Below are 12,232 nucleotides of genomic sequence, written 5' to 3'. Positions count from 1 at the left end.
AGACTCCACGTGTCCACCCAACCTTTGCAGACCTCCTCTGCATAGTTCACATGTGCTGTGAGCTCCTATTGCATGTAATGCAAGTGACTTTAGGAAGCATTAGCCGTGGATATGCCACTTCCTGCCTTTGACTAATTCCCTCCCCTTCCGTGAAGGGTCTGGCCCATCTTTCCCAAGACAACATGTCTACCAATGCCCAGTCATTTTAATAACTGTTTAACAATCCACAAAATAAATTCCTATGATTTATTGGCATCTCATTACTGATGGCTCTTACCTGTTTGGACTAGGTGTGCTTCAGATTTCAGCGCTCTTTAAATTTTGTGATATTTGATTGACTTTACCAATCAATTGAGAATTTTCCCATCTAGGGCTTTTTTGCTTGGTTGTTTATGGTTTGTTTTTTTTTTGTTTTGTTTTGTTTTGTTTTGCTTTATTTTGTTTTTGAGACAGGGTCTCTGAAGAACAGGCTGGTCTTGAATTTGCTATAAAGCTATGGATGACCTTAAATAACTGATTCTCCTCCCTCATGCAAGGATCACAGGTTTGCACCAACATGCCCAGCTCCACCAAGTACTCCTAATGGAATCCAACATGTTCTGAAATCTAAAACTATTTAAACTTGACTGTTACTTTTTTTTAAATTAACTTATTTTTTTATGTATACAGTGTTTTGCCTGCATGTATGCCTACAGACCAGAAGAGGGCACCATATCTCATTATAGATGGTTGTGAGCCACCATGCAGTTGCTGGGAATTCAACTCAAGACCTCTAGAAGAGCAGCCAGGGCTCTTAACCGATGAGCCATGTCTCCAGCCCTGACTGCTGCTTTTAAAACCTTACCTAGTAACTACACCATTGGAAATCAAATTTTTGAAGAAAGAAAGAAAGAAAGAAAGAAAGAAAGAAAGAAAGAAAGAAAGAAAGAGAAAGAGAGAAAGAGGGAAAGGAAAAGAAAGGAAGAATGGACAGGCATAATGGTGTAAACCTTTAATACCAGTACTCATGAGCCAGAAGCAGGTAGACTTTTATGAGTTCAAGGTCAGCCTGGTCTACAAAAGGAGTTCCAAGACAGCCATGGCTATTACACAGTAAACCCTGTCTTGAAAAACAAAAATAAATAATAAACAAGAAATTAGGACTTGGAACAAAGTCTCTTAAGCACTCAGCTTGGATGGATCACCAGTGAAGTTCTCATTAGTGTGAAAACTTCATGCCTGAAACAACAGTCAAAAGTTGGCCAGCAATATAATGGCATTTTTATCCACCAAGAAACCCTTGTGTTTCTGCCAGGCCTCAAGCCTGCCTGGTATGGGTGGGATCATTCCCCAAAGAGTCATTTCTGAACCAAGGAGGACAAACCCAAGAACAAAGCTGGATCTGTCAACCCCAAGGCTTTTCCTGAAACCATGAGGTTTCTGAGTCATCCCAGGAATCCCCATCAGCAGCTGACAAATCGGAGCACCCATCCTGGCAAGCTGCGCCTCTGCTCTGTGAGGCCCAGTTATGTACAGAACAGATCCAGATTAACTGGAAAGGCAGTGCTAGGCATAGACAAGGACAGTATTGTCTTGGATGGAGCGGTACCATGCTGGGGGAAGACCGGGAAAGTCTGACCTCTTGCTTCATCCTTCAACCTCTGTACGGATTCTAGAAGATTTTCCTTCTCATCCAGCTCACTCTCCAGGAAGGCATTTCTTTCGATTGCTTGATTCAAGCGCTGCTCAAAGTCTTCCAGAGACATTATTGTGGCTCTGGGTAAAAGAAACACAAAGTTATCCAAGATAGCAATGGCAGCATGTGTTGGTATCTTGCAGGCCTGGAAAATGTGACAAAAGGCACGCCTAGGCGGTCCTAAATACCACAGGCCTGGTCAAGTCAGCTTCCTGGGCCTCAAGTTCTTCACCAACAAAATATGGGATCATTAGAGCTGAGAACAAGTTGTCTTGTGGGTCAGGTCTAATGATTTCCATATGGCCCTTAGTGATGATCTAAGGCCCTGTCCGTCAGCACCACATGCTCTGCCCCATCGTTGACAGCAACCAGCTCTAGCTTGTCTAGGAATGCTAATTAGCATTCAGAACAGTCCAACACACACACACACACACACACACACACACACAGTCCAGCACTAATCCCTTAGTGACTTTAAAGTCAAGAAAGTGTTACTGCAGATGTGGCAGTCACTAAGTGCTTGAGCATCTATATGAGCTAAGATCCCCCAAAACCCACACAGTATGAGCTTATTATCCCAGTATCAGGAGGTTTTCTAGCCATCCAGCCAGCCTATCCAGAACAGGGAGCTCTAGGTTCACCTAGAGACCCTGTCTCAAAAATATGACGGGTGACTGAGAATACCTGCTGCTGACCTCTGCCACCCTGCCTCTATGTGCACACACTTGTGATGAGAAAAACCAAAGCTTCCAAAGCTCTGGGCATTCGGTCTCCCATCCAGCTGCCCCCCAACAGACACTGCTTTGTGAACAGGGTAGGTATTTCACTAGAACACAGTGATAAATGGTGGTAAAGGCACCAAGAAGGGCTGTAACTTCAAAACAACAATAAGAAGAATCCATTCAGTGTTTAACTCAGGCCCAGAACTTTCTCTGAATCTGTTTCCTCACACAGAAAGCAGGGGCAGTAAGCACATCTCTGTGACGTAAGGCAGGAGTAAAGTGGTCCAAACAGTAAACCATGGGCTTTTCAAGCTCATGTTGACACTTTTTTTTTTCTTTTTTTCTTCTTCTTTTTTTTTTTTTTTTTTTTTTTTTTTGGTTTCTCAAGACAGGATTTCTCTGTAGCTTTGGAGACTGTCCTGGAATTAGCTCTGTAGACCAGAGCTCTGGCCTTGAACTCACAGTGATCCACCTGCTTCTGCCTCTGGAGTGCTGGGATTAAAGGTGTCCACCACCACCACCTGGTTCATGATGGCACTTTAAGGCATCTGGGGAGCTGTAGTGCAACTGCATTTTCTGCAGTAGGAAGCAGGTTTGGAATCCTCCGTGTAAGCTGGGGTCTTCAACTGTAGTGGAAGGCTGGATTTGTTAACTTATTCAACATTCCCTATTAACATCATGTTAGAGGGGCTGGAGAGATGGCTCAGAGGTTAAGAGCACTGGTAGCTCTTCCAGAGGACCTGAGTTCAATTTCCAGCAACCACATGGTGGCTCACAACCATCTGTAATGAGATCTGGTGCTTTCTTCTGGTATGGAGGTGTACAGGCAGAAGGAACACTGTATATATAATAAGTAAATAAATTAAAAAAAATAAAACAAAACAAAGCATCATGTTAGCACCTGTTTGTTCAAGTTACCTAAGGTGCCTATCTAGTGACAAGAGGAAAGCATTCAATTAGAGAATAGGGATCTAGATGGAGGACATGAATGCTTCTGGGAAAACAAATGTGTGCTCAAGACTCAGGAGGCCCAAGAGGTAAAGACACTTGTCCCCTAGGCTAGGGAGATGGTTCAATAGTTAAAGCAACTGCTACATGTACAAGGACCGGAGTTAGGATCCTGAGATGCCATATAAATACAAGGTGAGCATGGTGGCACCTGGCGCCTTCTCCTGGCAAGTGTAATTTTCTTTTGTTTGTTTGTTAGAAGGAGACAGACTTGAAAGACCAATGGTAAAGAATCATTACAGGTAGGAAGCTCACACCTCTCTATGGAGTCTCAAAAACAAAACAGGTCAGGTGTAATGATATATCTTTGTAATCCTAACACTTGGGAAGCTAACACGTGAAGGTTACAAGTTCAAGGCTAACCTGGACTAAATAAAGAAACCCTGTCTCAATCCCTGCCCCTCCCAAACTAGGAAAAAAAAACAATAAAAACATATGCCAAGTGTCTTATTTATGTATTTGCCTTCCTCTGCCTTCTGAGTGCTGGGATAAAGGCATGTGCCATCACGCCTAATTCAAGCCAAGTGTTTTAAAAGACTAGAGAACAAAAGGCCCTCCTAACTGTGACTGTCTTGAATACGCAAAAGTCAAATAACCCATGCACACTAACTAAAGCACACATCAGACAAAGCCAAAAGAAACTCCAGATACGTTAGACTCATGTCAAAGACAAACAGATGAAAGTCTCTTAGAAGCAATGAAAATAACCACACAAATCCAGTTTCAACATACTAGGTAGGGTGACAAATTTTGAATTCTTAACACTTAGGAGGTAGAGGCAGAAGGACCAGAATCTCAAGGCTATCCTTGGCTACAGAGTGAGGACAAGGCCATCTAGGCTACATGAAACTCTGTCTACTGTCCCCAAAACTCTAACTTCAAAATGTGTAAACTAGTGTGAGATGTAGTTCGGTGGTAGAGCACTTGCCCAGTGTGCTTTTCGTTTGTTTGTTTTGTTTTTGTTTTATTTCGAGACAGGGCTTCTCTGTAGCCTTGAAGCCTGTCCTGGAACTAGTTCTTGTAGACCAGACTGGCCTCGAACTCAGAGATCCACCTTGGTTCTGGATTTGATTCCAAATACTGAATTAGAAGAGAGAAAAAGAGGGAGGAAGGGAGGGAAATAGGCTGAGAGAAAAAGAATGAGAATGTAGCTCAGAAAATAAATACCATAGCTATAGGTTTTCTAGAATTCAAAGCTGAGGTGAACCCATTTCTCATTTCTCATCTATTTGGCAGGAATTCTAAGCCTAATAATCACTGTGTTAGGGAGGCAAAGTGGAAAACGAGGATTTGGTAAAGAGCCACTGGGAATATTAACTGGTCCTATCCAAGTCACATAGGCGTGTGTCCTCAGACAGGATCCCACTGCTCAGGTGCACATCATAGCAGGTTGTTTATCACAGAGGCACTGATCAGTAAAGACATGCAGCCCCAAGAGCCTGGATAAGTCAGTCACCATGGTATCAGCCAATGTCAGCCTCAGTAGATGAACAAGGGTGTTCTGTTGTCCTTCAATAGACAGATATCTTCAGCGCCCATTGTTAAGTGAAAAAGCAAGACGTTCAACTCTGAGTACAAAGTGTTCTGTTATGGGGGACTGGAGGTGGAGGAATAACAATGCCTTTTGTTTTATTCTATCAGCCTATGTTAATTATACATAAAGATTTCTTTATAAATTTCATACATGAACATCATTTTGATGTTTGCCATGACCACTCATTATCCTATTCTGTCCGCCACTCCCTCCTGTGTTATTCCATTGTTTTTATGTCTTTAGCATGTGTGACCCAATGAGCCAATGTGATTGCTTCCAAGAGCATGTATATTGCAGAGTGCTGCCTCGCTGAAGGGAAGCCTCAGCTGTACCACCTGTCAATCTTCGGGAAGGCGAAGAGGTCTCATGAGCCCCTGCCACTTTCATGACAGAGTATTTGTTTTTTGTTTGTTTGAATTTCCATTAAAAACAAATAAACAAACAAAAACTCCTAGAGATAGCTCAGCAGTTAAGACTATATACCGCACTGCTCCTGCAGAGGACCCCCATTCAGTTCCCAGGACCCATGTCAGGTGGCTCACAAACTCCAGCTCCAGAGGATCCATACCTCTGACATCCATTGACACCTACATATACATATACAGAGATACAATTAAAATCCTTTTAAAAGGGTCTGTAGAGATCACTCAGTGTTTAAAAGCACTGCTTGCTCTTCCAGAAGACCAGGGGTCAATTCCCAGAACCCACATGGCAACTCAGAATTTCTGTAAATCTAGTTTTAGGAGATCAATGCCCTCTCCTGACCTCTATAAGCACTGTAACAAGGTGCACAAAAAAAGTTTTGAACCTCTTAAAAATTCAAAGAAACTGGGCTGGAGAGATAGCTCAGTGTAGGGATAAGTGTAGGGGGTGTGTTCGCCTCAGGCTAAAGTTTGCCTATAAATTTGGCGAGCATGCTCCCAGCCCTCGCTTCTGCTTTCCTGGTCTCCACTGGAACGGTGGTTCTGTAAGTCTATTCCTCCATTAAAGCTGGCTATATTTTGACAATCTGTCTGCATTCGCTTACGCCGTTACATTTTGGCGTCCAACATCGGGCTATTTTGACCCCACTCAAGCGCTTAGCCTGCTAGCTAACACAGCACGCTCCCAGGTGTCGTTTTCTTAGTTCGTGACTTGGGGCCCAGGGCTGAGTCCGAGATACACTCGGCCTTCAGGCCCATAATATCCAGAGAGGCAGGCGGATCTCTGTGAGTTCGAGGCAGACCAGGCGGTGGTGGCATATGCCTTTAATCCCAGCACTCGGGAGGCAGAGACAAGCGGATCTCTGTGAGTTCGAGGCCAACCTGGTCTACAAGAGCTAGTTCCAAGACAGGCTCCAAAACCATAGAGACCACCACCGGCAGGAACCAGTCGTTGCAGGTAAAAGAAAAAATTTTCTTTTATAATTAAAATGTCTGAACACGTTACCATTCAAGAATTTAACAGTTTTTTTAATTGTACCATGTGGGAGATTTTACAAGAGGTGTCTATCACCCCACCTCTATGGATCTTTCTGGGATTCGTAGTTTTCCTTGGCACTATATGGTTTGATAATAGAAATATGATAAAGTCTTTACGAGCAGAGGTTGCACGCTTAAAAACAATTGAGAATGACAACAATCTTCTCAAGAATCAGTTTGAAGTTCTCCAGGAGGAGAACAGATCTTTGTTTAACATGACTCGATCAACTGAGGAAAATTTAAAAAAGGTACAGACTGATATTAAGGAGAAATTCATTACTATGGAAGAGGGAACAGCTGATTTGGATCGTAAGCTCCAGTCCCTTTCTGTAGGAACTGAAACATTACAGGCTGATATTAAGGAGAAATTCATTACTATGGAAGAGGGAACAGCTGATTTGGATCGTAAGCTCCAGTCCCTTTCTGTAGGAACTGAAACATTACAGGCTGATATTAAGGAGAAATTCATTACTATGGAAGAGGGAACAGCTGATTTGGATCGTAAGCTCCAGTCCCTTTCTGTAGGAACTGAAACATTAGTGGCTGATATTAAGGAGAAACTCATTACTATGGAAGAGGGAACAGCTGATTTGGGTTGTAAGCTTCAGTCCCTTTCTGTAGGAACTGAAATAGTAACTGAGAGAATCAAAACTGCTGAATGTGACTATCGGATTTTGTCTAAAGCTTATGACAGATTGGCAGAAAGATTGTCAATACAAGAAGGCACGGTTTATGCCATAAAAATTATGTCCAAAGATGAGAACTTATCTCTAATGGACAAACTTCATACTTTAGAATCCTCAATGAAGGCTTTGGAACATAATTCTGGACAGGAGATACAGACATTGCAGAAGGCAATGGTGAATAGAATTGAAAAGATTGAGGAATTTCTAAATTCTGATGAAGAAGAACAAACGGTAGAAAGGCAAATTTTAACTACATCTGTGGGTAAATCCCTCCGGGACAATTTCCACAAATCTCTACCTACAGCTCTACCTGCCTTTCCAGTAATAACAACAGAGAAGGTGATTGGTTCCAGAAACCCTAGGGTCATTAAGGAAGATACATGGGAGCATGTCCGTATGAATGATCTCAAAGAAATTAAACAGGCTGTCATGACTTTCGGGATGCATTCCTCTTTTGTTAAAGAGATGCTAAAGTCTTGGGCATCCACAAGCAGAGCTACGCCATTGGACTGGCTCCAGCTGAGCTCTGCAGTCCTTGAGAGTGGGCCGCACTTAAAATGGAAATGCTTGTTCAGGCAAGAGGCTAGACTTTTAGAACAGCAAGAAAAGGCGAAGGGAAGTGACATCTCCCTAGATAAAATTCTAGGTGAAGGACGCTTTTCTGACCCTCAGGAACAAGCTAATTTGGACGAAAACACACTCTCCATATGCACTACAGCAGCCTTAAGGGCTTGGGACAGGGTACAAGACCCAGGACAGAGAATGGAATCATTTGTCACAATTAAACAAGGTCTGAGAGAACCTTTTAGTGATTTTTTACAAAGACTTACTAAGGCTGTGCAAATAGGGATACCTGACCCTGACGCAAGACGTATAATGATTGAGTCTTTGGCTTATGAAAATGCAAATGTGGAATGCAAAAAGATTTTGGGGCCTTTAAGGTTCAGATCAGCACCCTTGGAAGAATGGGTCTTGCATACACTGGATGTTGATACATTTGATTATGGCACTGAAGCATGGGTAGAAGAAGCAATTTCCAATGGTAAAAGGAGACACCAGAATACCAAATGTTTTAATTGTGGCAAAATGGGTCATATGAAAAGGAATTGTAAACAACGGATCTTCAGAAATAATAATAATGCATCTTCTAGAAATAACAGAAATAGGAGGACTCAGCCTTCAGGTTTATGTAGAAGATGTGGAAAAGGTAGACATTGGACGAATGAATGCAGGTCTACAAGAGATAGACAAGGCAACCTGATACAGACGGGAAACGTGAGAGGGGGGGCCTCACAGGCCCCCATGGCAAACATGGTTCAGTCATTTCCAGTTTCTGCAGAGAACGTGCCTCGTCAGGACAATTAGGAAACCTCATGCCTACTGTTACAAACGATAATGAGCAGAAAGATGAGTTACGTGTGTTTTGGCAAACTTCTATAAATGATCAAAGACCTAAGCTGAGAGTGTGTGTAAATGGCATTTTTATTACTGGCCTGCTGGACACAGGTGCTGATGTAAGTATCATTACCCCAGAATCTTGGCATCCGTATTGGCCTCTTCAGAATGTAAATGTTCAGCTCCTGGGAATTGGAACCCTATCTCGAGTAAGACAGAGCACAAGATGGGTTGAATGTATAGGGCCTGAGGGACAAATAGGAAAATTAAGGCCATATGTAGCCAATATTGCAATGAATTTATGGGGTCGTGACCTATTACAACAATGGAATACCCAAATTAACATTCCTGCTACTTCTAGAGCCTATATTTCTGAGAATAATATTAAAAGATATTACAAACGGAGAAAACCGGCCATTCGGGCCATACAAGAACAAGTAATTGAAGCCCCTTCAGAGATACCAACAGCCTTGCCTCTAAAATGGTTGACTGAGAAACCAATATGGACAAAGCAATGGCCTCTAGCTGAGGAAAAGTTACAGGCTTTAGAACAGCTGGTACAAGAGCAATTAGATGCTGGACATATAGAAGAATCTACCAGCCCTTGGAATTCTCCTGTATTTGTGGTTAAGAAAAAATCAGGTAAATGGAGAATGGTGACAGATCTCAGAGCTATCAACAAGGTTATTCAACCTATGGGTCCTCTGCAATCTGGAATCCCTTTGCCCTCTTTATTACCAAAAGGATGGCCTCTTATAGTTATTGATTTAAAGGATTGTTTTTTCACCATACCTTTACAAAAAGAAGATAGAGAAAAATTTGCCTTCACGGTGCCTACTTACAACAATTCTCAACCTTCCAAGAGGTACCACTGGGCCGTCCTCCCCCAGGGTATGTTAAATAGCCCCTCCTTGTGCCAATATTTTGTGAACCAACCATTGCAAATAATACGCAAGAAATTTCCCAAATCTATAATATACCACTACATGGACGACATCTTGTTATCCGATTCAAACATGGATACCTTGAACAGACTGTTTGAAGAAATAAAGATACTTTTACCTAAATGGGGATTGCAAATTGCTCCTGAGAAGATACAGAAGGGAGATTCTGTTAATTATTTAGGTTATAAAATAGGTTTGCAAAAAATTAAGACACAAAAGGCACAAATTAGGAGAGATCGCCTACGGACTCTTAATGACTTTCAAAGACTGTTAGGAGACATTTCCAGTCTACGACCAGCTGTTGGGATAACACCTGATCTAATAATTCATTTGAACAAAACCTTGGAAGGTGATAAAGACTTAAACAGTCCCAGAGAATTAACAGCTGAAGCAGAAAAGGAACTGACAATAATTGAGGAAAAATTACAACAGGCACATGTGGACAGGGTGAATCCAGAGCTCGATTGTATTCTCGTCATATTACCATCCAAAATTTCTCCTACAGGAATTTTAATGCAGAGAGATGATATTATCTTGGAATGGATCTTTTTACCACATAAACCAAGTAAAAAACTGAAAACTTATGTGGAAAAAGTCGCCGAGTTAATTATAAAAGGAAAGCTGAGACTTCGTCAATTAGCAGGCATAGACCCAGCAGAAATTATAGTGCCTTTCACTGCTGATGAACTAAAGAAATTATGGGAAGATAATGAACCATGGCAAAGAGCTTGTGCTAGTTTTTTGGGAGATATTAATAACAATTATCCAAAAAGCAAGAGGCTTAACTTCATAAAGAGAACTTCATGGATCCTTCCTCGAATCGTCCGTGATGCTCCAATAACTGGAGCCCGTACATTCTATACTGATGCCAATAAAACAGGGAAGGCAGGTTACAAATCGGAAGACTTGGGTAAGGTGGAACAAAGTCCTTATGATTCTGTCCAGAAGGCAGAATTATATGCCATTCTTATGGTGCTAAGGGATTTTAGAGAACCTATTAATATAGTTACTGATTCGCAATACGCAGAAAGAGTTATTTTACATATTGAAACTGCTGAATTTATACCTGATGATACAGAACTAACCTCATTGTTTATCCAGGTTCAAGATTTGATCAGGAACAGGCTCTGCCCTATGTACATAACACACATCCGATCCCATACGGGTCTGCCAGGTCCTCTAGCACAAGGTAATGCAGACATTGATCAGTTATTGATTGGTAGTGTGCTACAAGCCTCTGAATTTCATAAAAAACATCATGTTAATAGCAAGGGTTTGAAGAAAGAGTTTTCTATTACATGGCAACAGGCTAAGGAGATTGTAAAGAAATGCCCTACTTGCTCTTTCTATAACCAAACGCCACTGCCAGCAGGGGCTAATCCAAAGGGCACCCATAGGAATGAAATCTGGCAGATGGATGTGTTCCACTTTGCAGAATTTGGCAAATTGAAGTATGTTCACCACACCATTGACACTTATTCAGGCTTTCAGTGGGCAACTGCTTTAAGTTCAGAAAAAGCTGATTCAGTAATCACTCATTTATTAGAAGTCATGGCTATCATGGGTATACCTACACAAATAAAGACGGACAATGGTCCTGCTTATGCCTCTAGGAAAATGAAACGGTTTTTTGACTATTACAATATCAAGCATGTTACAGGTATACCATACAATCCTACAGGTCAAGCAGTCATAGAAAGATCAAATCGAACTATAAAAGATATGTTGAATAAACAGAAAGGGGTGGAAAACACCCCCAGAAATAGGTTACATAATGCTTTGTTAACCTTGAATTTTCTTAACGCTAATGAGAAGGGGACAACGGCTGCAGAAAGACATTGGATAATGGAAAAGTCTACTGAACTAAATCAACCAGTTTATTTCAAGGATGTGCTGACGTCACAATGGAAGCCAGGAGATGTGCTGCGTTGGGGAAGGGGTTTTGCTCTTATCTCCACAGGTGAGGAAAAATTGTGGATACCATCAAAATTAATAAAGGTTTGGTTTGAAGAAGAGAAGCCACTTGGAAAAGATAAATAACAATTATTCACAAGGACGGCGAGCATACTGATGGTAAGGAATACAGACAGGTTGGGGGCAGGATTCTTTTCTTATCTCCACAGGAAAATACTCATCTTCAAAGAAATTAAGGGACCCTGAATATTTAATTACTGATGGATGGACACATTTTGTAAGTATTAATTTTTTATATATATATGCCTTATTAAACATTTCTTTATAAATATGTAGAGCTGGTTTTGAAGTTGGACTCTGGCTCAGTCCCTCTCCAATTCCAAGCGTGTTAGTAAGAGAAAAACCCAGAGTTTCTGGAGTTTCTGTCTCATGTCAAGAGCCATGGTATGGGACAGAAAGAAATATGAGTTAGAAAACATCTTTGCTTTTCTTCATATCTATCATACTTCAATATACATATTGAATATATCTAAAATGCCTTTCATTGAATATATATATATGTCTATATGATTAATGTTTAAGTTTTTCACAATGAACAAGGAGTTTTTCTTGAAGTGACATTTGAAGTTTCCAGGAAGAAGATGGTGCCCCACAACAACAACTCTACCTGGTTGATATGACGTCATGATACTGACAGCCCTACTACAAGACCTGTTTTGGGTACCAGCTGCACAAGACGATCCCAACTTGGTTAGCTGAAATGGTGCACATCTTGTACAACATTCTGGCCAGACCTCCACAAAATACTCAAGAGACTATTTGCAATTTTAAATGACATTGATCTTGAAATTTAACCATCATTTTACTTTCACAGGATCCCCCAGAAAGAACGTC

At 41.4% G+C, this 12,232-nt stretch overlaps 1 protein-coding gene across 3 annotated transcripts in view; it reads right to left on the bottom strand.

Moving 5' to 3' along the window:
* Window positions 1-12,232, bottom strand: part of Nde1 (nudE neurodevelopment protein 1) — a 32,343-nt gene that overhangs the window by 8,163 nt on the left and 11,948 nt on the right. For all 3 annotated transcript variants that reach the window (XM_050125802.1, XM_050125804.1, XM_050125803.1), the window contains exon 5: window positions 1,619-1,755. In XM_050125802.1, the coding sequence (XP_049981759.1) occupies window positions 1,619-1,755 (137 nt within the window). The remainder of the gene's footprint in view (window positions 1-1,618; window positions 1,756-12,232) is intronic.

Source organism: Alexandromys fortis, unplaced genomic scaffold (assembly GCF_014885135.2).
Source record: "Alexandromys fortis isolate MF-2015 unplaced genomic scaffold, M_Fortis_MF-2015_v1.1 scaffold_238, whole genome shotgun sequence".
NCBI classification, from domain to species: Eukaryota; Metazoa; Chordata; class Mammalia; order Rodentia; family Cricetidae; genus Alexandromys; species Alexandromys fortis.
The sequence above is the reverse complement of the archived record's forward strand: the minus strand, read 5'-3'. Positions and strand labels throughout refer to the sequence as shown.